We start from the raw sequence: 20,892 nt of genomic DNA on the forward strand, positions 1-20,892 counted from the left end.
GCCACGGACGACTTCGACGTTTGAATGAGCGATCTGCCTATGTCCGCGTCTCTCTGGAAACGAACTCCCCAGGACCCACGCCAATCCGACGGGAGGTGGATCTAGTCATCGTCCGAAACGGCCTGTATAGCAGCATCGGAAGGCATCCGTTTTGCGAAGCCCTTTTCGTCTCTGCTGGTGCCCGGCATCCTTCGGCTGAAGACTTCGTTTCTGCGCGCTCACCGACCCCCCGCGGACTCTCTGCCCACTGCTCTCCGCATTGGCTTGCTGATTGGGAACTTACTGCCGCATTCGCTCCAAAACAGCGAGCGCCTGAACCCCTCGAACGCGTCGTTGTTCAGTACCCCTCCGGTTCTCGCGGGCGGATATGCCGTGGATATCTTCCGGTGTTGGTAGTCCTCAGAAATGATATAAAAGACGCGGTTCTTGCATGAGATTCCATACTCCCCAACCCTCCTTGATCCTCTTTGTCACCCTCATCGCATATCGTCATGTCGGCTTCCAAGGTTTGGCTGATCACTGGTGCCAACTCTGGCCTTGGTCTCGCCATTGCGAAGTATGTTAGCAGCCAAGGACAGCAGGTAGTGACTTCTCTCTTCCTACAACGCAGACGCTCATCACCGTCATAGGTCATTGCGTGCGCACGAGACACCTCTCGTATCCCGCAATCGCTGGCCTCGGCGACGACGACGTATCAGCTTGACCTCAACTGGCCCGCTGCCAAGATCAAGGCTGCCGTCGCTGACGCAGAAAAGCTGCACGGGCGTATCGACGTCTTGCTCAACAACGCCGGGTACTGCGTAACGGGCCCTGTCGAAGAACTTGAGTCAGTGGATTCATCCCCTCTGCTGCAGGATGTGGGTGCTGATACCTTTGCTTCCAGTCCAAACGATATTGAGGCACAATTCCGTACGAATGTCTTCGGCCAGATCTCTGCCATCCAGGGCGTCCTGCCTACCATGAAGCGTCAGAAGTCCGGGTACATCCTCAATATTTCGTCCATCGCCGGCTTTGCTGGTGGCCCGCCCTTCGCCGCTTATAATGCCTCCAAGGCGGCTCTCGATGGTCAGCTTCGCCATCCTCCGCTCTTCTCACTCCCGTTCATGCTGAATGTCCCCCCTAGCCTTCACCGAAGCGCTTGCGACCGAGGTCGCGAAGTTTGGCATCACGGCGATCACCGTCGCTCCGGGATACTTCCCCACCAACTTCTTGACCACAGCGAGTCTCACGGAGAAGCTCCCCGACAAGACGGAGTATCCAGAGTACGCAGGCGTCACCGCAAAGTATGCCGAGGTCCACCGGCGCGACAAGCAGGTGGGCGACGCATCGCTCGCTGCGGCGCGGTTGTTTGAGGTAAGTTGGCCTGTAGTCCTTGAGCTGAATATACGTGAGTCCAACATTGCAAACAGATCGTCAACGGTACCGGGTCCGTCGCCTGGAAGCCTGAATGGCGCCGGCTGCCTTTGGGCCCCGACTCTGGGAAGCGCACGCTCGCGAAGCTGGAACAGATCAAGCAGAATGTAGAAGGTCTCGAGCCCGTGTGGGGCTCGACGGACATGGCTCTTGACAAGATTGAGGCTTTCTACGAGGGGAAGGCCTGGCAGGAATAGATGGCCCCTACAAGCGCAGATGTGCAAGACGTTTTGAGAAGGATTTGTTCAATGTAGTATATTGGACTCCGAGCTGTATACAGTAGGGTGAACTCCCAAGAGATTGTCATCTACGGCTATAACAGAAATGATATGTTCGTGGCTGCAGGGGACTCCGGTGTGCTCGTCGTGGATAGTCGGGAGCGCATGGTGGGCGTCATTCATGCAGGACATTCATCAGGTCTTGCAGCGTATGCTACCCCGGCCTGATGGATTCTGCAGCACTTACTGAATCATTATCGCGGCGCTGAGTTCGACATCTAGCTTTTATCTTGTCTTTCGGCATTGTCCATATGTTGTTTCGCTGTAATTGTAGACTTGTTCCCCACCGCTGTACCAATGATATGACTGCCATCTAGCCGCGTCAACAGATAGCTTGGAAAAGTGCATTGCGGTCGGTGAGACTCTTGTATCATCCCTCGGAAGCCTCGCGACGCGCATCTTATTAAAGGCGTCTTTGGAGAAGGTTGACAAAGTAAGACGCGACAAGTCCAGGAAAGTCGATCCCTTTTCCTTTGGGCTGTTTAAAGAAGGCTTGGAGAACGCGATGAGGGCCGCGAGGGGTGTCTGAGGGTTGGTAGCCATGGCGGTTGGGAGCAAAACACGTCCGAAAACGGCAATTGCTTGAGGCGGGTCACCTGGCCGGCCGGGGCGCGCGTGCGCTGACGACTCTCTTGCTCTTGGCTTTGACTAGGCTTCTCTGGTCCTCTGGATCATCGCGCTACTGCTGTAGAGGGCTGTACCTTGCTTGTGTAATGCGCTCTGCGCTTGTCAGCCGAGGACAGGAGTGCGCAGACAATGCACCGACTTGCGTTTCTGATGCTATCGTTTGCGACGGCGTCCTTGAGAACGCTTTCCTGAGCTCGCATGACTATGATAGACCTTCAGCGCTACTGTAGGAATGTAGAGGAAACCAAGCCAATAGGTTGCTCTAGTTGGCTGGATAATCCTACCCGATTGCTTGCTAGCCGAATGTCTGACCTCGGGTGTCATAGCGCGCTCACGGGGCGAAAGAGACATGGCCATGCTGTGCAAGGGGCGCTTGCATATATAAGAGCCTCCCCGACAATGTGCGACTCACCCAACACCACCGAACTTCACTACCGCAAGCAAGGTAAGTGCACCTTCGTGGCCGTGCCCGAATAACGCATCGTTGATTGTGGCAACAGCCATTTCAAGACATCATCGTGGGGATATTCAAGTGCCACCATCGTCCCAAGAATACGAATCGCACTCGCAGTACGCCCCTTCGTTTATTTCTTGCTGCTCTGCCGTGCTCAAGCCTGCGCTAGTGATGAAGTTTACACCCGTCCTCGCCGCCTCCCTCGCCGCCGTCCCAGCCTTCTGCGCCCCCGACGGCCCCTACGACCCAGACATCCACGGATCCAGCTCGTCCTCGGGATACGCTGGATATGGCAGCATCCCTCAGCACGCCGGCGAAGACCTCGTAGGCGCCGCCGACACCATCCTCGAGGTGGCAAACGGTCTAGTCAACGACTCCGACTCCGACCACACGCCGGAGCTGGAACCCTCTTCCCCTGTGGACCGCTCAAGCACCTCCCGCTCCGACACCTCTTCCCCCTCGTATAACCTCTCATCCGACTCCGACACTGGCTCGACCAGGTCCAACCCCATCATCATCAAGGACACCGACGCCGCGCGCACTACCCCTGTGCCGCGAAAGAATAGCCTCTTCTTGCAGGACGTTCCCATTATTGTGATCAGTGCAGAGCAAGACGATGGGTCGGGATGCCTGAATCGGCCAGCGGGGTACCCATGCTATCCCTCGCCTGCGCATCTGAAGCCACCTAGGGTGTCCGAGGGCGGGACGTGGGTGCGGGAGTTTACCAGTATAGCCTAGTATGGACTCGATGAGGACCATTTTCTCTTATTCGTGCACTGTATCCCGTATCGTATCTCGCAATCTACGCAAATCTCCAGTACTAGGCTTCGAGAATTTATGGCCACTCACTGTTTGCTTATACTACCTTTGGCTGCGGAAAGTTGAACGCCCACCTCCCCTCCATCCCCGCCGCCTTCCACATCATGCTGATCGGCGAGAACGGCAAACAATGCGGCAGCGGCCTCCCACTGCTCAAAATCGGATTCGTCAACAGGGGGAGGCTTACATAAACCCACACCGCCACCCAAAGGCGACCCAGCGTCCTCGTCGTTGCCGTCTCTGGAATTCCCAACCTCTTGCCCAAGCCAATGACCGCATCCTCGAAGGTAATGGCCACCGCCTGCGCGATGAAGAACCAGCACGAGGCGCCAAAGCCGTTGCCGATGCTGATATCGCCCGTAGCGTGCGCGAGGGCAGAGACGAGGAAGCCGACGTAGAGCTGGATGTAGGTGGAGGCGGCGCTTCCTTGTGGTGCGTGGAGGAAACGGGCAGTGGCCTTGCCGATGGAGGAGATGAACTGGGTTTCGTAGAAGTGCGATTTCATATAAATCAGGATGAAGGACGTACCCGGCGCATGAAATGATGCCATGACCGGCTGGAAGGAGTTGGTTTAGGATTATCCCATGAAATCCGAACATAGCGAGCTTACCTCCATAGCCTCCTTACCGTCCACGCATCCCAAAAGCTCCCCCATAGCGGCGGGAACAGCCTCGGCTCCGACCACCCAAGTCCAACGATGAGTGCGCTAATCAAGGTGTATGGCAACTGCGAGTCCGCCCAAAAATTGCCCATATAAAGCAGGGAGGAAAGCACTTGGAAGAGCGGTCCTTGCGAGGACGCCTGTATCTTCTCCGCGGCGCGAGAGGAGGTAATGGGGTTGTGCGTGAGGTAGATGCCGGCAATGTCCTCGATGAAGACGTAGAGCGCTGCATCGCGTAGGCGGTGGATGACGAAAGAGCGGCGACTCTCGCTCGGTGGGACTGTGGGCGTGTTGGCAATCTAGCAAGTGATTTCGCTAGTTACCAAAGAAATCAGAGAGAAGGCGAAGCCCTACCGTGTTATTCCACCCCACCCCGCGCACGCACCCAACCAGGTATGTGGCCCACCACAGGCGCTTCGGTAGCGGCATCTCCCGAGCAGGCTGTGTCTCGCCTTCACGTTGCGTGCCATCGTTCAGCGGGTCGGCCAGGAAGTACCAGTGAATTGCAGTCAGCAACATCATGCCCAGCGAATCTGCCCCGACATAATCCTGGTATGGGTCGCCCATAGGAAAGCGGTTGCGCTTCATAGCCGAGTAGACAATCTGGCATTGGGCGCCGAGCACGAGTGCGCGAATAACCTTCGGGGGACGAGTAGCGATGACCACTGGAATGGGAGCGAAGGTCAAGAGTAAAGGGACGATGAGCGCGCTGGGTTGATCGCTAACGTAGCCCATGGCGGCAGTTGGTCGAGGCCAGGCAATGATCGTCGAGGACAGGGATATATATGCGACCAGTCGGTAAAAATTTGCAAAGGCGCGCCGTGGCGCTCCTCTCGCGAGGCTCTCAAACCAGGGTCTACGTTCCGAGCAAGAGATGCTCAAGCGACTGTGCCTTCCAACGCGAGACGAGCATTCCGCTGATGACTGCGGGTTTGACGCAATGATCAGCGCCCAAGGGAGTCGTGCCCAAAGAACTCGGAGAGCATTCCGCAAAGGCCTCCCGAACTTGCTGGCAAGGATGACGAAGTTGTCCGAGAGGCCATCGTAGTCGGAGACAAGAGAGTGCTGCCACTTGCCACCTCAACCAAGTTGAACGTTGTGGGTCCACAATGGCTTCCCCGATCACTTGATCGCACGCGGACCGTCGCGTCGCGTTCCTCCGCGCCTGCACCCCGTTCCGCTCGCACTCATGGCCCCCTCCGTCCTCATTCACGCCGCCGTCTTCGCTGCCGGCGCTGTCGTCGGCGGTGTCGGCGCCGCTGTCGCGTCGAAGCGCACCGCACCTGCACCTTCAGCAAGCACAACCGCCGCAGTCCCCGGGGGACCCGTTACCCCGCCTTCCGTGCCCCCGAAGCCGGTGGTGCAGATGAACGACAAAGGCGGGGCGAGGATCACAGATATTGAGCCTGTGGGCTCATTGGTGTCACCAGTGCTGAAGTACGGGAACCCAGGTGCGTGGAATGTGGGGTTGTGGAAGAGGGAGAGCTGCTAACCGGGAGGGTAGGCCCGATCGCGGACGCGCTTGTACGGAAGGCATATGTTGCGGCGTACGACCGGCGGCTGAGGCACCCAGCATGGGTGAGTGGCTCTCTATGTTTCCCCAAACTCTCTGACTGACAACTTCCGTGTCCCTTCCCCCTCTTCGGCTTGCATTCCCTGTGACCACCTTCGCTTTCCTTACGCTTGAGCATCCGCCATCCTAGACCGCAGAACACCTTACCCTCGCCTCCCTTGGCAAGTCTGCCCTCGTCGCCGGCCCTGAAGCATCCGAAGCAGGCGACCGCGGCAAGTCCACCTTCGTTGAGGACCCCAGTATTCCGGTCATGTTCCGCGCGAAGCTGAGCGACTACTTCCGAAGTGGCTATGACAGAGGGCATATGTACGTGCATACCTTCGCTCTTATTTGTACCTTGTCTGCTCTCCTGGATTTCTTCCGTACCTGCTATGCATGCTCAATTGCTAACATCACACACACAGGGTGCCCGCCGCAGACGCGAAGATCTCGCAAGCAGCGATGGATGAAACCTTCCTCCTCTCCAACATCGCCCCTCAAGTAGGCGATGGATTCAACAGGCATTGTACGTACCACGCATTCTGTCCCTCGGTTGCCACAGAATCCCCAACCTCGGTGCCACAAATGACCCGACCTTCAACCAATATCCATATGCCCACCTCCGACATGCTTACCTGCTCTCACAGATTGGGCCTATCTCGAAGACTGGTGTCGCAAATTGACAGGCGCCTTCGCCGACGTCTACGTCTTCACTGTACCCTTGTACCTCCCAAAGCAGGACCCCGATGGCAAGTGGCGTGTGGTGCGTATATTCTCGCTCTCCTTCCAAATCTACCCTGTTCTACCACAACAACCTATCTACCATTTACCCTAACACTTCCTTCCCAATTTCCCAATTTCGCATCAACTGACACACCCTCCCAGCACTACGAAGTCATCGGCAACCCGCCCAACGTCGGCGTCCCCACGCACTTCGCCAAGGTCGTCCTCGCCTCGCGCCCCACGTCGCCGGCCACGCCGGACGTGCACGAGCTCTCGATCGGCGCGTTCGCGCTCCCGAACGCGGTGATCCCGGACGAGGCGCCATTGGAAGGGTTCGTAGTGCCAGGTGAGTGGAATTGCAGTCTCTTTTCTGGATGCTCCTGCGTTCTACCGCGACATTCGTCTTCATCGACCGCCAAGATAACTGATACCCTCTCCCCCTTTCAGTCGACGCCGTCGAGCGCGCCGCGGGGCTCACCTTATTCTCCGACGAGGTCAAGAACGCGGCGAAGCATATCTGCAAGACGACGAAGTGCCAGGTTACCGTGCGCAGGTTCGACGATGCGCGGAAGAAGGCGATTGGGGCGCCGAGGAAGTAGGGCATCGTAGACTATGGTGCACGTCGCTTAGTCACCGCCACTTTTGTACAGCCGCCTGCCACGTCACGCCACGAGGTCGGATTTTCTATCCCTCTTGCCAAATGATAGGAAATAGCAAGGGGAGCATTCCTCCAAGACAGGTTGTTCTGAATCGCAAGGATAAGAGATTTCGACTTCGCCACGATGGCCACATTACTATATTTGGAAGGTAGTTCCCACGCCCTTCGCGGAGAGCGGGCATTATCACCTAGACTTCTCCCTCTTCCACGCTTCTAACGCATATCTGTAGCATCTCGAGGACGATACGAACCTTTCCCTGTCGATGCTTTGCCGAAAATAACTTGATTATATTTCCGACCTGGCGGCCGGCCAGGATGGCCACTGTCCGAAGTGGTGGTGACTAAGCGACGTGCACCATAGTTTGTGGGATTAGGTTGCCCACCTTCAAACTGCGCGAGCCATGCGAGTATGTCTTAGCTGAAGATACGCTGGCGTGATGAGCGAGGAGCGGAGGGTGTGTCAGGGATTAGCAGTCTACGGCGCAGACGTATGTAGGACATGGCTACATCAGAAATCCGACAACATATCCTTCACGCCCTCCCAGTACTCCGGCGCCACCCGCTCCTTGATCTCCTCCTTCGTGAGCCAGACGAAGTCGGTCGCGCCGTTCGCGGGGCGGATCTGCCCAGCGAGGATGTGCGCTTTGTAAAAGAAGGTGGAGATTTCGGGTGTGGTGGAGGTGGGCGTGGGCGTGCCTGGGGTAGAAGGAGAGGTGGAGGCGGTGTCGTTTACTTTTCGCTTGTAAAGGCCGATCGGGTTGCGAGAGACAATCCAGGTATCCATGTGCGCGCCACATTCGTGCTCGAGGTCGCGTTGGGCAGCCTAAGAGTAGTGTCAGCAGGGCAGCGCGAAATTGCTGGTGAAGACATACCTGATGCAACCACTCCCCCTTCTTGATGTCGCCCTCAGGGAATCGCCATTCGCCGTTCACGAACACCAGCGCGTATATATTGCGCTGGCCGGCGCGGTCCAAGCTGCGCAAATCTTTCGCCTTATCCGCCGGGTGCTCCCTATCCGGCAGATCCTCCCCTTCTCCCTCCTGCAACCTCAACTGCTCAAGCGCCGCCGCATCCGCCGCCGCTCGCTCCGCGCTCTTCTCCTCTTCCACACCGAAACCATTCCCATACGCCTCGCGCTCCCGCACATTCTCCTCCGCGCGGAACTTCGTCGCGAGCAGGGAGCCGGGCTTGAAGTAAAAGTCCTCCGGGAAGGGGTTGTGGAGGGCGCGGCGGATGCGCTGCTGGTAGGCGTAGAAGGCGCGCTCGAAGGGGGTTGGGTCGCGCGTGAGGAAGGGCGCGCGGTTGAGGATGACGGAGGTGTGGATGATGGGCTTGTTGGTGCGCGGGGGCTTGGGGGTCGGCGCGGGCGCGACGGGCGGCTGCCGCGGGACGGGGTGTGTCGCCTCCGTAGCGAGGGTGCGGAGGGAGCCTGCGATCGTGGTGAGTATTTGTATGGTAGGTAGGTAAATGTTACGCACCGAGAGCCCGCCGCCTACATGTCCGGGAAACGTTGAGCACCGACATGACCGCCTCTGATCTGTACTTCAGCGCGTCAAGTTCGCGGACGAGAAAAAGTAGATGCCACGTGCGGCCCGAATGCGGTCCGCCAAGTCCGGCGGTCAATTCCGGTTGCCCGGCCTCGTCCTCGCTATTGGGCTGATTTAAACGTCTTACGGCTGGTATAGAGCTAATGCAGAGATATTGCAGGCTGCTGCTGAGGACTCGATAGAGGCATAAGTTCTGTGAGCTTTGAACGAAGTTGAACCGTCCACGTGCTCTCCCCCACGTGAAGCGTGCGAAGCACCTACCGCATCGGCGTCATAATGGGCTTGCCGCTGCTTGACCGCGACGACAACAATGTCCGTCTCCCTCGTCTCCAACATATGGCTTGAAGAGAACTCGCTCAAGATAAGGACGAAGCCGGTGCCATGGGAGGTGCGTCCCCTTCACAACTCAGTCACGCATATCGACCCGCGTACTGAGGGAGTACGAATGTAGGGCTACCAGCGCGCGGACCTCGTCACCTCTGAGGAGCTCGCGTTGATCAAGAAGGTCGACCGCCAGTCGCGCGCCAAGATAGAGTCTATCTTGCTTTCCGATGGGCAGGCATACGCGCTTCTGTATCTTCGACTTCTCAAGAAGCTGCAGCGGGTCGATACTATGCAATGTCTGCTGGTGCTCATCGCGGATGCATTGACGGGTGCGTCGTGTGGAGCTATCAACATGACCGAACATCCACTCACCCCCGATCAGATCATGACGAGCGTATACCACTATTCCTCCGCACCCGCGAGTCCGATCCAGAGCTCCCATACGGCCCCCTCTTGCGGTATGTGCGACCTCGCAACACATGTCCTCATACTCATGACCCACACAGCACGATTGATACCCAGGACGAGTTCGTGCAACTCAAGGCTGCGCAGATCTTGACCGTCCTCCTCTGGTATGCGCCTGCACTCTCGCACCCCAATCTCATCTAACAGACGAGCGCCTAAAGCGCAGAACCCGCACCCCTCCCCACGAACCTCCTCCAGCCCTTCCTCAATACCCTCGCTACGCAGGTTACTGCAGGGTCTGTCAACCGTCGCGATGTCGCTGTCCAGTGCTTGGAGGCTTTGCTTGCGCGGCCAGAGGTTAGGCAGGCCGTGTGGTCGATACCCAAGATCATCACTGGGTATGTTTCATACGTCAATGAATCTGAACTCGAACTCATAAACACCATGCCAGGCTTGTCGACATCCTGAAGAATAAGCCTGGTCCGCAAATGAGCTACCAGGTTGCGTTCTGCTTCTGGTTGCTCACGTTCGAGCAGAATGTGGCAGAGGAAATCAACAAGTCAGTATATCTGCACTTCATATAGGGCTCGTCATTCAACTACTCGGCAGGAAGTACGATGTCATTCCCCTCCTCATCTCTGTCGCGCAAGAGGCCGTGAAGGAGAAAGTCATTCGCGTCATCGTCGCGACCTTCAAGGTATGCACATACTCTCATCTCCCCCTTCACCAGCGTACTCATCGCTTCCCCAGAACCTCGTCTCCCGTGCGCCGACCGCCAACCTCCCCGCGATGCTCGTCTCCCAGCTGCTCCCCTTCGCCAAGAACCTCGCCGCGCGTAAGTGGTCCGACGAGGACATCGTCGAGGACGTGCAGTACCTGCGCGATGAGCTCGCCGCGCGATTCCAGAGCCTGACAACGTGGGACGAGTACGCGAGCGAGCTGGCGTCGGGCCACCTGAGCTGGACGCCGGTGCACGAATCGGACGATTTCTGGAAGGAGAACGCAGCGAAGTTGAATGAGAAGGATGCGAAGGAGTTGAAGTGAGTGGTTATTGAGGTTTGAAGGTGGCAAGCTGATCAGTGAAATTTGCAGGACGCTGATCAAGCTGCTGAACGACTCGAGGGATGCCCTAGTGCTTGCGGTCGCGGTGCACGATATCGGGCAATATGTGAAGCACTATGAGCGGGGGAAGAAGTGCGTATATCCCATTTATTGTACCTTGTCTTTCTCCTCTGGATCGCCTCGTATCAGCGCGTGCTATCCTAGCCTTCACCGCTACCTGTCACGCTATCACTTACCCACAGTCACACTTCACTCCTGCACGTTTCCTCGCCGCCATTCCATCACTTCCGCATAGCCACAACACCAGCCTTGATCCTTCTGCGAGCTCACCGCTAACACTTACCTCGCAGGCTCATCAACGACCTCGGCGCGAAGACGCGCGTGATGGAGCTCATGACGCACCCAGATGCGGACGTGCGCTACCGCGCGCTGTTGTCAGTGCAAGCTTTGGTTAGCCAGCCGTGGATTACGGCGTAGGGAGAGGAGTACATGCACGTAGGATTTACGCATGTGTAAGGTCGTTTTGCGAAGACCCTCGAGCGCAGATGCGCCCTGGAGAGAAGGCGGACAGCGCGAGGAAACCATCGCAAGTAATATATTCTACCTTGTAGCTCGCAGCTTGCTACTCACCGGACGCTTTATGATGACCATGTTGCAGTATCCTATGGGCGGATAGTTGGGCGGCTAATCGCCCGCTTGCAGATGACCGGTCAAAGTTGTGACCGCCGCCAAGGCTGCTACGTACCTTATGGGCTTGCGAACAGCGAGGCATTCCTTCTCGAGGAGGAAGATCTTGGCAATCAGGTAGGTGTACCAAGGGAATTCCGAATTTGGCAAGAAGAGGCGATGGACCTACACCACACCACTAAAGTTGGTTCCGTTTCCGGCTTTTACCGAAGCCTTCGTGGTTCCGCCTACGACGAGTCTTTAGGTCCCTCTTGAGGACTTCTCTCGTGCCATTGGCCTTGAGGTCACGCTTGAAGAGGCGTGAATCGGCCAATCATCCGAGCTTTATACGTCTTGCCAAATGTTCCTCTACATCCACCATCAGCCTCCCTTTGCGACAACGCAGGAACACTTTGCGCAGTATAGACCGTACAGCTTCGAGACTTGACTTAAGCGCTTCTTGCTCCCAGACCTGGTTTCGATGCTCATAGCCTTGCACGCGTTCTAGCGAGGTCCTGCCCTCCGCCTTCACCGACCTGTTCGACCACCTCGCTGCAGCATCCTTTAAGTTGCCTGGGTAGGCGCCCTCCGAAGGTCAGTATTCCCGTTTCCCCTTTCTGTTCTCCGCTTCTCTTCTACTATGTGCAACGCCCACAACCCATCTGCACTCCTTGTACCCATAATATCCATCTTCCTCACCATCCCCGTCGTCGTTGCCACCCGTCCTCCAACAATTATCCGCGCTCTCATATTCGCGGGGCAGCTGCAGGTCGCATACACCACCATATCTCGACATCGCTTCCTGATAGGCGACCCGTATCATGACTATATCGGAGGGAGCAGCTTCGGGGTGTTTTTGCTTATTGCCTTCGACTGGTATTTTCTGCAACCAGACCCCTTGCGAGATGGGACGAGGCGAGAGGGGGACAAGCAACCTGCGAGAGACATGCCACTCTGGAGACGGATATGGTGGGCAACCAATCTCGTCGGCTGCCTTCGTGGGATTGGCTGGAGCAATACGGTAGGTCTCTTCCTCTTCCTACTGCTGCTGTTTGGTTGAGAGGCACACGCAGGTACCCCACGTCGTCAAAGTACCGGTAACAGAGACTCGTCATTCCTTCGTCATCCGCCGTCTATCCGACGCCGTGTTCTTCGTCTTCGTCATGGACGTTGCCGCCATCTACCTCAAGCACAACCCCATCACATCGTCTCTCGCCGCGGAACGTATACAGCCCTCAGCTCAGGGTCCCATCTTCCAAATTCTCTCCTCGCTCTTCTACATGGCCAACTTCTGGGCGGATTCGCAGCTTGCATACTGCTTGCTTAGCGCGGTCGTCGTAGGCTGCGGATTCTCGGCGCCTCAGTCGTGGCCGCCTCTGTGGGGGAGCTGGTGGGATGCCTTCACGGTCAGACGGCTTTGGGGGTAAGTGACGCGCTGCTAATGCCACAAATTCCTTCTGACATTAAACTCTACAGGAGGACGTGGCATCACTTCATGCGCCGGGTATGTCGTTCCTGCCAACGTGCCCTTCATCATCGTGCTGAACATGTACCTAGTTTATCTGCTCCATGGGAAAGACCACCTGCCGCATATTCGGCGCCCAGCCCGGCACCTCTGCATCCGCCTACATCCAACTCTACGTTGGCTTCTTCATCTCTGGCCTCGCGCATGCAGCAGGCGACGTCAACATCAACAAGCCCTTCGGCGCCACCTTCTGGTTCTTCATGTCGCAGGCCTTCGCAATCACCGTCGAGGACGATGTCATCGCGCTCGCGAGGAAAGCTGGAATCCGCGAGTCTGCACCTACACGCGCGCTTGGGAGGCTCTACGTCGCGGCTTGGCTGTACCTCAGCATGCCTATGATGACGAACCCAATTTTGAGCAGTGGGCGGCCGATTGTGTCGTGTCTGCCGTTCTCGCCAATTGCGATGGTGTGGCGAGCGGTCGGGATGGAGGGCAAATGGACGATGGAATGGCCTGTGCCACCGCTTCCGCAAGGGATCCCTAACTTATCTTTGGACTTCATGGACTTTACGAATGCCACACGATCCTTTCCTTGACCCATTTAGTACTATACATAACTTATAGCTCAGCACCCGGACTTTCATATAGCATACTTATTCGCTTTGCGGGCATGTACCATACGGGGAAAGATGGTACATCCGGGATCCACACTGCCGTTCCCACAAATTACCTTGCATGTTGCCGTCTACCAGCTTCACGTTCTCAATCGAGTTAAGAGTCCAATCCTCGATGGCCCATTTCATTCTGGTATTCAGTAATTGGAGAGAAAAGAGGAGAAAAAATAAGATAAGAACGAGCGTGCGGATCCCATCTCGAGATCAAGTGTCCGTCGAACTACACATATAGTAAGGCGTGAATAAGCAGATATCATAAGGAAGTAGAGGAGCACGTAGAAAGCGAACAGACGAACGAACGAGCGACGCGACCTTTGACGAGGTACCGTGTGTGCATTGCATATGTACCGAATGCGTGAATAGAAGGCGTAGTAGTAGTTCCATGTCATCGACGGTCCGAAGCGTATAGGTTTACTGGCCAAGCAAGCTGTTGAGTGCCCGTTGAACGTCGTACCCGTGTGCCTCCAGCGCGGCCACCGCTTGTGAGCGGCTGAAGCCCATCGACGTCAACTGCTTCACCGGCTCAACGTCGTCCTCGCTCCCTGGCGTCACGTTCCGTGGCTCCTCAAGAGCGGGCGACAGATGCGACGGCGCCGCTGGCATGGGCTCAGGAGGCGCCGTGTGCTTCTTTTTCTTCCCGAAGGGCAAGCGAATCTGGAAGGCCTAGTATTGGTCAGTCTGTCGGCGAGGAGGGTAAGAAAGAACATACGCTAAGCTTGGAATGCCTGGTCGGCGGTTGAGATTTGCCATCATGACCGTCCTTCGATGAGGACGACGTCGAAGGGCGGCCAGTAGCAGATCGCGGCGACCCAACACGAGGTGGCGGGGAGGTTGCACTTCGGCCGCGCGTGGACATCTCCGAACCCTTGGGTGAGGCAGGCTCGGTTGGGAACGTCTTGGGCGAGTTCGTGGTCTCAGCTGAACCCCTCGCAGGCGGCTCACCGGCATGATCGTCCAGCTTCAACGATGGGCCCGAGTCAAAGCCTCCGAAAGCCTCGTCAAAAGACGGCTGGCTCTTTGGAGCCTCACCCGTCCCGTTCGTTGCTTGCGGCGACGCGCTCGGGAAGAAGCTCGTCATTGGGCGCTGAGGGGAGCCATCCGACGGTGAGCCGCCATCCGGCATGAAGCTCGACGCTGGTCTCAACGCGCTCGCCTTGGGCGGGCGCGGGGTGACGACGGTTGAAGCTTCCCCAGCACCGAAGATGGCGTCGAAGTCGTTGCTAGTCTTTGGCGCCTCAACAGCAGGTGCTGGCGATGCTACACCAGGAAAGGTATCAGACCCGACGGCAGGGAAGGCACTAGGCTGAGCAGCAGGCGGCGTCGGCGTCGGGAACGGGTTATTGTCCGTCGCCTTGGCAGAAGCGAAGTCGAAGTTGTCGTCGAAAGCAGACTCGAAGGAGAACTGCGGGGCAGGGGACGAGCCAGATGTCGAGACCTTACCCATCGCCTCGTCAAAGGCGCTGACGCCGGACGTATCCTGAGAGATAGCAGACGGAGGGGCCGAGTTACCGAACAGGTTATCCGCAGGTGCCTCAAACGGACTCGCGGTCTGTTGGATGGGCATGCCGAAGGCGTCGACTGCCGCCGTGGCAGCCTTTGGCGCCTCAGCAGGCGCGGCCTCGCCACCGAAAATATCGTCAAAGGACGGCCCACTGGTCGACCCATTCGGGGCATGCCCATTGGGCGCAGGCGTCTTATCGAGACTAGCGCGCGCCTCATCCGCCTTCTTCGCCAAAGTCGCCAGTGGGACTTCGTCCTCATCGCTACTGTCCGACTCGTCGACGTCGATCTCCTTCACGCCAGCCGTCAGGTCAGACTCGCCCGACGGCTGCTCCGTGGCGTCGGGGAAAGCGCCCGGTACCGCAGCCTCTGTCTTCGTCTCTCCCGGGGTATGAGGAGGCTGAGGGGTCGTCGCTTCCGGGGAGGCTGCAGACTCAGCAGGCTGCTCCCTTGAAGGGGACGTTTCGGGGGTACGACGAGCAGTTGAGGGAGGGGTTGAGAAGAATTCGCTGTCCGTGGCGGTCGCGGGGGAAACTGCGTTGTCGACCGAAAGCCTAGCATGCGGAGGCACGACAATGTCAGCAGGCGCAGGCTTCGGTGTTGTCTGAGCGGCATCGTTCGCCGGTTCTGTCGTGACGATCTCCTGAGACTCAGGCGGCGCAGGCGTCTCGAAGGCAGCAGAGAAGCCAAATGGATCGCCAGCAGCCTCCGCGACAGGTTGCTCAGTGCCGGCAGCAGGCGCAGCCCCATCAAGCAAAGGGCTCGCAGACACGGCAGCCAAAGGCGGGCTCGCCACCGACGGGAGCGCGAACGGCGATTGCGACCTGGAGCCAGGAGACATCGCCAGCCTCTCGAACGGGTTGTTGCTCTTCACGCTCGGCGCCGGGCTGCCTGGGCTGGGCGTCACCGGCAAAGGCTGCGCCGCCGCAAACGTGATCGAGTCGTTTGACAACGCGCGCTCCGGCTCAGGCGGCGACAGTGGAGAGCCATTCGCCAGCGCCTCCCCGCCCGCAATCTGTGCCTCCGTCTCGTCCTTCTCGCGCGTGATGGCTGCAACCTCCGCCGCTGCCTCGTCGAGTTCCTTCTCCACTTTGCTCCGCTCCGTCTCCTTCGTGCCCAGCTGCTTCTTCGCGATGGCGAGGAGGCCCTTCTGCTGCTTCGCCTCCTTCTTCGCCTTCTCGATTTCGCCCTTGATGATCTCGATCTCGTGACCGACCTCGGTCATCTTGCGGTGTAGGCCGCGGGCCTCCTCCTTGTCGCGGAGGAAGGCACCCTCGATCTCGGACTTCTCGACCTTCAGCGCGCTGAGGTCGCTCTCAGCGCGGATGAGCTCCTCGCGCGCCTTCGAGATCTCGCTGGTCTGGTTGATATAGCGCTCCTTAAGCGTCGAAAGGAGCTTCTGCTCGGTGTCGTACGCAGCCTTAGCAGAAGAGAGCTGCGTCTGCAAAGCCGACAACTGAGCAGCCTGCTCGGCGAGGGTTTGCTCGAGGTTCGCGCGTTCGTTCTTGGAGTTATCCAGGGAGCGATTGGTAGACTCGACCTGGTTCTGTACGTTGCGAATTTCGACGGACTGGTTCTGAATTTGGCGCGCTTTCTCATCCTGAATCTCCTCATCGTCGTCAAGAAGGTTCTTGCTGGGCGCTTTAGGGTGTATGAGTATCAAGGTATGCCGGGAAGCAGGAACGACTTACAAGCAACGTTGGAAGCACCAAAGGGATCCTGAGCAGGGGCCGGCGACGTGAAAGCCGGAACAGGTGTAGTCGCTGGTTTGAAGGCCGACGCAGTACCCGTCGGTTGCGCAGACAACGTGTTCCCGCCCGTAGCCTGAGGGGCCAACGGCGGAGACATTGTCGCAGGAGGTTCATCATCGAAGTTGAACAAGTCCCTCATCGGTTCTTGCGGCGGTGGCGGTTGCGCCGGAGCCTGCATAAACGGCGACTGTGCAGGTGCAGTCTGGCCACGCATCGAGGGCGGGATGAGAGAAGGTGGAAGGGTCGCCGGGATCTCTTGACCCGCCAGCTTCTTCTGGATGAGGTGCATAGCGATAGCAAACCCATCCCTGTTCAGCCTTCCGTCGTTGTTGATATCTGCGAGATCCCTGTGTACCAGTGAGTTTGGGTCGCGTACTTTTTGGACTTGTACTTACCACACGCGGGCGAGATCATCCTCGGGCAAGTTGGACTGCAACATGAAGGGCACAGCAACATCACCCTCGATATAGCCGAGTTTCGCAGTGTCTAACCCGTCGAAGAATTTGTCTGAATTCGCTTTCTCTGTGGGGGTTACGTCCCAAGCGGGTTGTGCGGTGCCGAAGGCTTGACTGCCGAAAGCGGCAGCGGCAGGTCGTGCTGGAAGGCTTGGAGTAGAAACGACGCGGTTGCCCGTCATAGTGGGCTGCATCGGCCGCTGACCAGTATACTGCTGGTGCAGCGGAGAAGGTTGCGCAGGAAAGGCACCACCAGTCATGTGGGTAGCGACAGAGCCGGTGGCTTGAGGAGCGATGCCTCCAGCTTGTTGGTATAGGCCCGGTGGGAGGGAAGACGGTATGAAGGAGATGTGACCGGACATGACATGCTGGATAAAGTACATGCCGATGGCAAAATCGGTTGCGTCAAGGGCACCTCGGTCGTGCGTGTCGGCAAGGGTCCTGCGAGGGTGGTCAGTTCAGCCACCTGTGCACTTGCGCTACGACTGGTGTTCGATCATATCCGGCAACTGCTGCGTGCTGAGCAGCACGTTCCGGGAATGACTAGCATGAAGGCAGCAGGCCTGTTGAGATGGCTCACTGTAGCACAGTCGAACGAGACGAGTGCCGTTCATTAGGCCATCCCCAAGGTCTGGGTAGACCCGCCGTCTTCATCAATCATTCAAGCAGAAGAGCGGGGGACGCATGAGGCAAGCGCCGGAAATGATAGAACACCGGATCTGGGATTGGAAAGCGCGTTTGCGTACCATATTTGCATGAGCTTATCGGTGGGCAGCTTGGACTTGAGGAATATGTCGCGCGCTTTCTCTCCTGTCCGGAAATGAGTATGTTGGCAGGATGATTGCAAAGCTCGCGCACCGCTCAGGAGGCCATTGACCGGTCCCGACCGGTAGAACATGTTGTGGAATTTCGCCTTGTCCGCCGGCGTGAGTGGAGGGAATCCGGGCGCTGGTGACTTGGGCGAGGACATGGTGGACATGCCCGTATTGTGTTGCGTAATTGCGCTGACGCCTTCAATGACGGGCAAGGGGCCGGCTGGGAAGTAGCTCAGCGACCTGCTACGCGCGCGATGACTGCAGAGCACTCACGCTTGTTGAGCAGGGCCTTCGTCACCTTCTCACCCTTCTGAGCCCATCCCATCAGGCGTACAGCGACAGCGACACCCTTCTTCGACAGCCAGCCCTTGTTGTCTTCATCTGCGATATTCCAGACCTCCCCGAGCGTCGCGGGCGGTAACTTGGCGCCTCCGAATATGCGGACTGCGACCTCGCCGGTGAGGACGCCGAGTTTCTGGGGATCGCCCTGGGCGAATATCTGGTTGACGAGGGCAAGCTCTGCCGGCGTCGGAGAGAAGCTGGTGGACATGGTGGGCGCGTCCAGCGAGCGCGGGTCTAGGTTATGACCACGGTGAGAGCGGGGAAAGCAAGAGACGCGCGACTACGTAAACACGACTGCCGCCCGCTCGATGGGTGATTTTCGCACGCTCGCGAACGGCCCGACTCGTCCCGCCGAACGTTTCGCCTCTTGCAAGCAGCTCGCAACCAGGTCATACATATTCTGTCTACGGGGCCCGTCGCACAGCGGCGTAATATCAGTATTTAAGCAGTCAGTTAGATCAAAGAGACGAAATCGGAGGGATTACGATATGGGTAGGTGAGTATCATGCTAAGACTAATCCACGATGGACAAAAGACGAGCGGTTTATGCAAAAAAGAAGAGGAAGATGAAGTAGTAGTATAGAACTCGGGATGGCCAACAAGGATAGTGAATCAGAACGAGCGTACAGAACACGGACCCTATAGCTTTATCAGCACCAGAAGCGTTGTGGTAGGTGGTACAGCAAGGACGGAATGTTCTTCATTTCTAGGCAGATAAAGCAAGACAAGTCAACAGCTTGTGAAGTTCACTCCCCGCGCCCGTCGGAGCCCTGCAGGCTATCAGTGCGAGCTGAAGCCCAAGTACAACATCAGATCTCCAGTGGTTCATAGGTTTGTGCTTCGAGCCCACCTCTTGGTTGTCCTTCGCTGGCGGCGACACGGCTCTCGCGGCGTCCGAATCCACCAACGCCGGGCCCCCGAGGCTGCCGAACAACACCACCAGGGCTCTCGTGGCCGCTTCCGCCACCGCCATTAAGCGGACCGGAAGAGATAGACGAGGGCAAACTCGGGACAGGGGGCACACCACCGAACCCGCCGCCCCCGCCGCCGAAGAGGGTGCCGAACCCAGCCGACGCACGGCGAGCAGGGGAAGCGATCGTGGCATAGCCCTCGCGCAGGTTGCCATTCGAGGCGCGCGTGTTCAGACGAGGCGCCTGAGAGTGCAGAGTCTTCATGTCCGGCATAGACTTCTTGACGCGCAGGCTGCTCGCAGTCACCTGACCCGAAGGCGCAAGATAGGCCGACGGCGCCCGCGACAATGTGTGGGGTTGCTGACGCTGCGCCGAGTTAGACTGATCCTATCCAATGCGAAAATCGGACGACACACCCTGTTGGGGTCGATGCGAGTGACGACCGCGTAGCGCTCCTCCCCTTCGCCAACCGAGTAGTGGAAAACACCGAGCTTCTGAGCGATGAGATGCACAATCCTGCGCTGCTTAGCGGTCAGGTTGCGCGAGAACGCCAGTTCGTCGCGCATGTGGTCGTCCTTGAAGAGCAGAATTCTGGAGTAAATCTCCAGGGTAGCAGGATCGTTGAGATCCAACTCGTTCGACGAAGAGGACTTCTCGGAACTCGGGGTAACAGACGGCTGGGGAGGCGCCGGGGGAGACGACAGGCCCGGATTGAAGGACGGAATGGGCATGCCCGGCGGAGCCTGGTAGGAGTTCTGCTGGTAGGGAGAAGTCGCCCCGTATCCGCGCGGCTGGGTTGGGTACCCGAACTCGTCGTACATGCCAGCCGGAGGGGCCGTGGTCTCCTCCTTCTGCATCTGCATAGAGCGCATGCGACGGAGCGCCTTCTCACGCTCAATGCGCTCCTTCTCGCCGGCTTGGAGGACCTTTTTGTACTCGACGCGGAGCTTGCGGCCCTGCACATCAAAGCCATTCAGGGCAGCGACGACCGCGTCGGCGTCGGCAGCCTGGCGGAAGTTGGCGAACGCAAGCCCACGGAACGAGCCCTGCTGATCGAGATGGTAGTTGAAGGCGTACGGAGTAGGGATCGACAGTGACGCCTATGCAGTTGCCACAACCATTCAGCACATTTTCTGGCGCAAGGGGCATTTTGTGACGCACAATTATGTCAAGAAGCGTCTCGCGTTTGACGTTGAACGGTATGTTCTTTATAACTATAGCGGTGGGGATGATCTCGTCGTCGCCAATTTGGCCGGGCGAGGCGAGTCCAGGATTAACGTGACTCATAGGGGGAGGACTGCCGCCAGCGGAACTGAAGTCAGAGTTGTTTTGAGGGGACAGCGAGCGGCTGTCAGGGCTGTCCATCCATTGCTGCGCGGAGAAGGCGTCAGGAGGGGTCATCGATCGCACGATGCGCCATTAACTCACCGTGGGCAGCCCGCCGCGCGCGGGCTTGTTCTTCAAGGGCGACTGGCCGACACCCAGTCCCTGGTAGGCACTCTGTGCAGGTATACCCGTGGTAGTCGCAAAATGGTAGGGCTGCCTGCCAGCGGGACTGTTTCCTTCGTAATCGTAACTGTCGTGAAGCCGTTGCGGCGCGATATTGAGGGTTGACATATCGGGTGGACTGCCGGTCATTATGTCCTATAATGTCGTCGACGCCGCTCGTAAAAAGGGTAGTGCAAAGAAATGCGAGATGAGGGAGAGGAACAAGACTGAAGGAAACAGGCAAGGCCGGCCGTTTTGCAGTTTACGGTAGAAAGCAAGCAAGTCACAACAAAGAACCGCTT

General features: G+C 57.9%; 10 protein-coding genes across 10 annotated transcripts; 6 read left to right on the forward strand and 4 right to left on the reverse strand.

The window, feature by feature from the left end:
- Nucleotides 1-4: 4 nt before the first annotated feature.
- On the forward strand, nt 5-2,069 carry SCHCODRAFT_02562274 (NAD(P)-binding protein). The gene is made up of 5 exons (XM_003035816.2): nt 5-581; nt 630-826; nt 884-1,065; nt 1,124-1,353; nt 1,410-2,069. The coding sequence occupies exons 1-5, from the start codon at nt 492-494 to the stop codon at nt 1,608-1,610; spliced, it is 900 nt and encodes a 299-aa protein (XP_003035862.1). The 5' UTR covers nt 5-491; the 3' UTR covers nt 1,611-2,069.
- On the forward strand, nt 1,695-1,859 carry SCHCODRAFT_02484062 (uncharacterized protein; the record flags this gene model as incomplete). Its single annotated transcript, XM_050342832.1, has 1 exon — nt 1,695-1,859. A coding segment is annotated over one exon (165 nt), but the record flags the coding sequence as incomplete, so codon positions are not given.
- Nucleotides 2,070-2,717: 648 nt separating the features above from the next.
- SCHCODRAFT_02483325 (uncharacterized protein) lies at nt 2,718-3,510 on the forward strand (the record flags this gene model as incomplete). Its single annotated transcript, XM_003035815.2, has 2 exons — nt 2,718-2,763; nt 2,819-3,510. 2 exons carry the CDS (start codon nt 2,718-2,720, stop codon nt 3,508-3,510), a joined length of 738 nt encoding a protein of 245 aa, XP_003035861.1.
- Nucleotides 3,511-3,537: 27 nt separating this feature from the next.
- Nucleotides 3,538-4,987, reverse strand: SCHCODRAFT_01168224 (uncharacterized protein; the record flags this gene model as incomplete). Its single annotated transcript, XM_003034990.2, has 5 exons — nt 3,538-3,574; nt 3,622-3,740; nt 3,779-4,147; nt 4,219-4,551; nt 4,607-4,987. 5 exons carry the CDS (start codon nt 4,985-4,987, stop codon nt 3,538-3,540), a joined length of 1,239 nt encoding a protein of 412 aa, XP_003035036.1.
- A 401-nt stretch (nt 4,988-5,388) lies between these two features.
- Nucleotides 5,389-7,264, forward strand: SCHCODRAFT_02607089 (uncharacterized protein). The gene is made up of 7 exons (XM_003035814.2): nt 5,389-5,703; nt 5,757-5,830; nt 5,956-6,131; nt 6,230-6,330; nt 6,452-6,567; nt 6,690-6,873; nt 6,975-7,264. The coding sequence occupies exons 1-7, from the start codon at nt 5,442-5,444 to the stop codon at nt 7,124-7,126; spliced, it is 1,065 nt and encodes a 354-aa protein (XP_003035860.2). The 5' UTR covers nt 5,389-5,441; the 3' UTR covers nt 7,127-7,264.
- A 229-nt stretch (nt 7,265-7,493) lies between these two features.
- On the reverse strand, nt 7,494-8,864 carry SCHCODRAFT_02607093 (mitochondrial 54S ribosomal protein YmL17/YmL30). Its single transcript, XM_003034989.2, has 3 exons — nt 8,664-8,864; nt 8,058-8,614; nt 7,494-8,008 (listed from the first exon to the last, which is right to left on the reverse strand). The coding sequence occupies exons 1-3, from the start codon at nt 8,707-8,709 to the stop codon at nt 7,694-7,696; spliced, it is 918 nt and encodes a 305-aa protein (XP_003035035.1). The 5' UTR covers nt 8,710-8,864; the 3' UTR covers nt 7,494-7,693.
- Nucleotides 8,865-9,029: 165 nt separating this feature from the next.
- SCHCODRAFT_02607096 (ATPase, V1 complex, subunit H) lies at nt 9,030-11,225 on the forward strand. Its single transcript, XM_003035813.2, has 10 exons — nt 9,030-9,120; nt 9,184-9,385; nt 9,439-9,514; nt 9,563-9,628; nt 9,683-9,859; nt 9,913-10,020; nt 10,071-10,158; nt 10,212-10,501; nt 10,554-10,655; nt 10,874-11,225. The coding sequence occupies exons 1-10, from the start codon at nt 9,043-9,045 to the stop codon at nt 10,998-11,000; spliced, it is 1,314 nt and encodes a 437-aa protein (XP_003035859.1). The 5' UTR covers nt 9,030-9,042; the 3' UTR covers nt 11,001-11,225.
- Nucleotides 11,226-11,647: 422 nt separating this feature from the next.
- Nucleotides 11,648-13,399, forward strand: SCHCODRAFT_01345457 (uncharacterized protein). Its single transcript, XM_050341479.1, has 4 exons — nt 11,648-12,210; nt 12,263-12,612; nt 12,666-12,693; nt 12,747-13,399. Exons 1-4 carry the CDS (start codon nt 11,830-11,832, stop codon nt 13,248-13,250), a joined length of 1,263 nt encoding a protein of 420 aa, XP_050202975.1. The 5' UTR covers nt 11,648-11,829; the 3' UTR covers nt 13,251-13,399.
- Nucleotides 13,400-13,426: 27 nt separating this feature from the next.
- On the reverse strand, nt 13,427-18,465 carry SCHCODRAFT_02607098 (uncharacterized protein). The gene is made up of 7 exons (XM_003034988.3): nt 18,123-18,465; nt 17,893-18,069; nt 17,781-17,844; nt 16,975-17,475; nt 16,520-16,926; nt 14,038-16,469; nt 13,427-13,982 (listed from the first exon to the last, which is right to left on the reverse strand). Exons 1-7 carry the CDS (start codon nt 18,397-18,399, stop codon nt 13,740-13,742), a joined length of 4,101 nt encoding a protein of 1,366 aa, XP_003035034.1. The 5' UTR covers nt 18,400-18,465; the 3' UTR covers nt 13,427-13,739.
- Nucleotides 18,466-18,525: 60 nt separating this feature from the next.
- SCHCODRAFT_02607100 (uncharacterized protein) lies at nt 18,526-20,850 on the reverse strand. Its single transcript, XM_050344247.1, has 4 exons — nt 20,531-20,850; nt 20,264-20,473; nt 19,519-20,202; nt 18,526-19,468 (listed from the first exon to the last, which is right to left on the reverse strand). Exons 1-4 carry the CDS (start codon nt 20,738-20,740, stop codon nt 19,001-19,003), a joined length of 1,572 nt encoding a protein of 523 aa, XP_050202976.1. The 5' UTR covers nt 20,741-20,850; the 3' UTR covers nt 18,526-19,000.
- Between the last annotated feature and the right edge of the window lie 42 nt (nt 20,851-20,892).

Source organism: Schizophyllum commune (genome assembly GCF_000143185.2).
Source record: "Schizophyllum commune H4-8 unplaced genomic scaffold SCHCOscaffold_1, whole genome shotgun sequence".
Taxonomy (NCBI): Eukaryota; Fungi; Basidiomycota; class Agaricomycetes; order Agaricales; family Schizophyllaceae; genus Schizophyllum; species Schizophyllum commune.

Excerpts from the sequence above, each read along its gene's own strand:
- SCHCODRAFT_02607098 (XM_003034988.3), bottom strand. The coding sequence starts at position 18,399 with ATGTCCACCAGCTTCTCTCCGACGCCGGCAGAGCTTGCCCTCGTCAAC. Across the intron at positions 17,476-17,780 it reads GATAAGCTCATGCAAATATG|GACCCTTGCCGACACGCACG; the intron begins GTACGCAAACGC and ends CCACCCTCGCAG. Across the intron at positions 16,470-16,519 it reads TGGTGCTTCCAACGTTGCTT|CGCCCAGCAAGAACCTTCTT; the intron begins GTAAGTCGTTCC and ends TACACCCTAAAG.
- SCHCODRAFT_01345457 (XM_050341479.1), top strand. The coding sequence starts at position 11,830 with ATGTGCAACGCCCACAACCCATCTGCACTCCTTGTACCCATAATATCC. Across the intron at positions 12,613-12,665 it reads ACGGTCAGACGGCTTTGGGG|GAGGACGTGGCATCACTTCA; the intron begins GTAAGTGACGCG and ends TAAACTCTACAG. Across the intron at positions 12,694-12,746 it reads GGCATCACTTCATGCGCCGG|TTTATCTGCTCCATGGGAAA; the intron begins GTATGTCGTTCC and ends ACATGTACCTAG.
- SCHCODRAFT_02607089 (XM_003035814.2), top strand. The coding sequence starts at position 5,442 with ATGGCCCCCTCCGTCCTCATTCACGCCGCCGTCTTCGCTGCCGGCGCT. Across the intron at positions 6,331-6,451 it reads CGATGGATTCAACAGGCATT|ATTGGGCCTATCTCGAAGAC; the intron begins GTACGTACCACG and ends CTGCTCTCACAG. Across the intron at positions 6,568-6,689 it reads CCGATGGCAAGTGGCGTGTG|CACTACGAAGTCATCGGCAA; the intron begins GTGCGTATATTC and ends ACACCCTCCCAG.
- SCHCODRAFT_02607100 (XM_050344247.1), bottom strand. The coding sequence starts at position 20,740 with ATGACCGGCAGTCCACCCGATATGTCAACCCTCAATATCGCGCCGCAA. Across the intron at positions 20,203-20,263 it reads AGACGCTTCTTGACATAATT|GCGTCACTGTCGATCCCTAC; the intron begins GTGCGTCACAAA and ends GCAACTGCATAG. Across the intron at positions 19,469-19,518 it reads CTCGCATCGACCCCAACAGG|CGTCAGCAACCCCACACATT; the intron begins GTGTGTCGTCCG and ends AACTCGGCGCAG.
- SCHCODRAFT_02607096 (XM_003035813.2), top strand. The coding sequence starts at position 9,043 with ATGTCCGTCTCCCTCGTCTCCAACATATGGCTTGAAGAGAACTCGCTC. Across the intron at positions 9,386-9,438 it reads CATCGCGGATGCATTGACGG|ATCATGACGAGCGTATACCA; the intron begins GTGCGTCGTGTG and ends ACCCCCGATCAG. Across the intron at positions 10,021-10,070 it reads GTGGCAGAGGAAATCAACAA|GAAGTACGATGTCATTCCCC; the intron begins GTCAGTATATCT and ends ACTACTCGGCAG.
- SCHCODRAFT_02607093 (XM_003034989.2), bottom strand. The coding sequence starts at position 8,709 with ATGTCGGTGCTCAACGTTTCCCGGACATGTAGGCGGCGGGCTCTCG. Across the intron at positions 8,615-8,663 it reads ATGTAGGCGGCGGGCTCTCG|GCTCCCTCCGCACCCTCGCT; the intron begins GTGCGTAACATT and ends CCACGATCGCAG. Across the intron at positions 8,009-8,057 it reads AGGGGGAGTGGTTGCATCAG|GCTGCCCAACGCGACCTCGA; the intron begins GTATGTCTTCAC and ends CACTACTCTTAG.
- SCHCODRAFT_02562274 (XM_003035816.2), top strand. The coding sequence starts at position 492 with ATGTCGGCTTCCAAGGTTTGGCTGATCACTGGTGCCAACTCTGGCCTT. Across the intron at positions 827-883 it reads GGCCCTGTCGAAGAACTTGA|TCCAAACGATATTGAGGCAC; the intron begins GTCAGTGGATTC and ends CTTTGCTTCCAG. Across the intron at positions 1,066-1,123 it reads CTCCAAGGCGGCTCTCGATG|CCTTCACCGAAGCGCTTGCG; the intron begins GTCAGCTTCGCC and ends TGTCCCCCCTAG.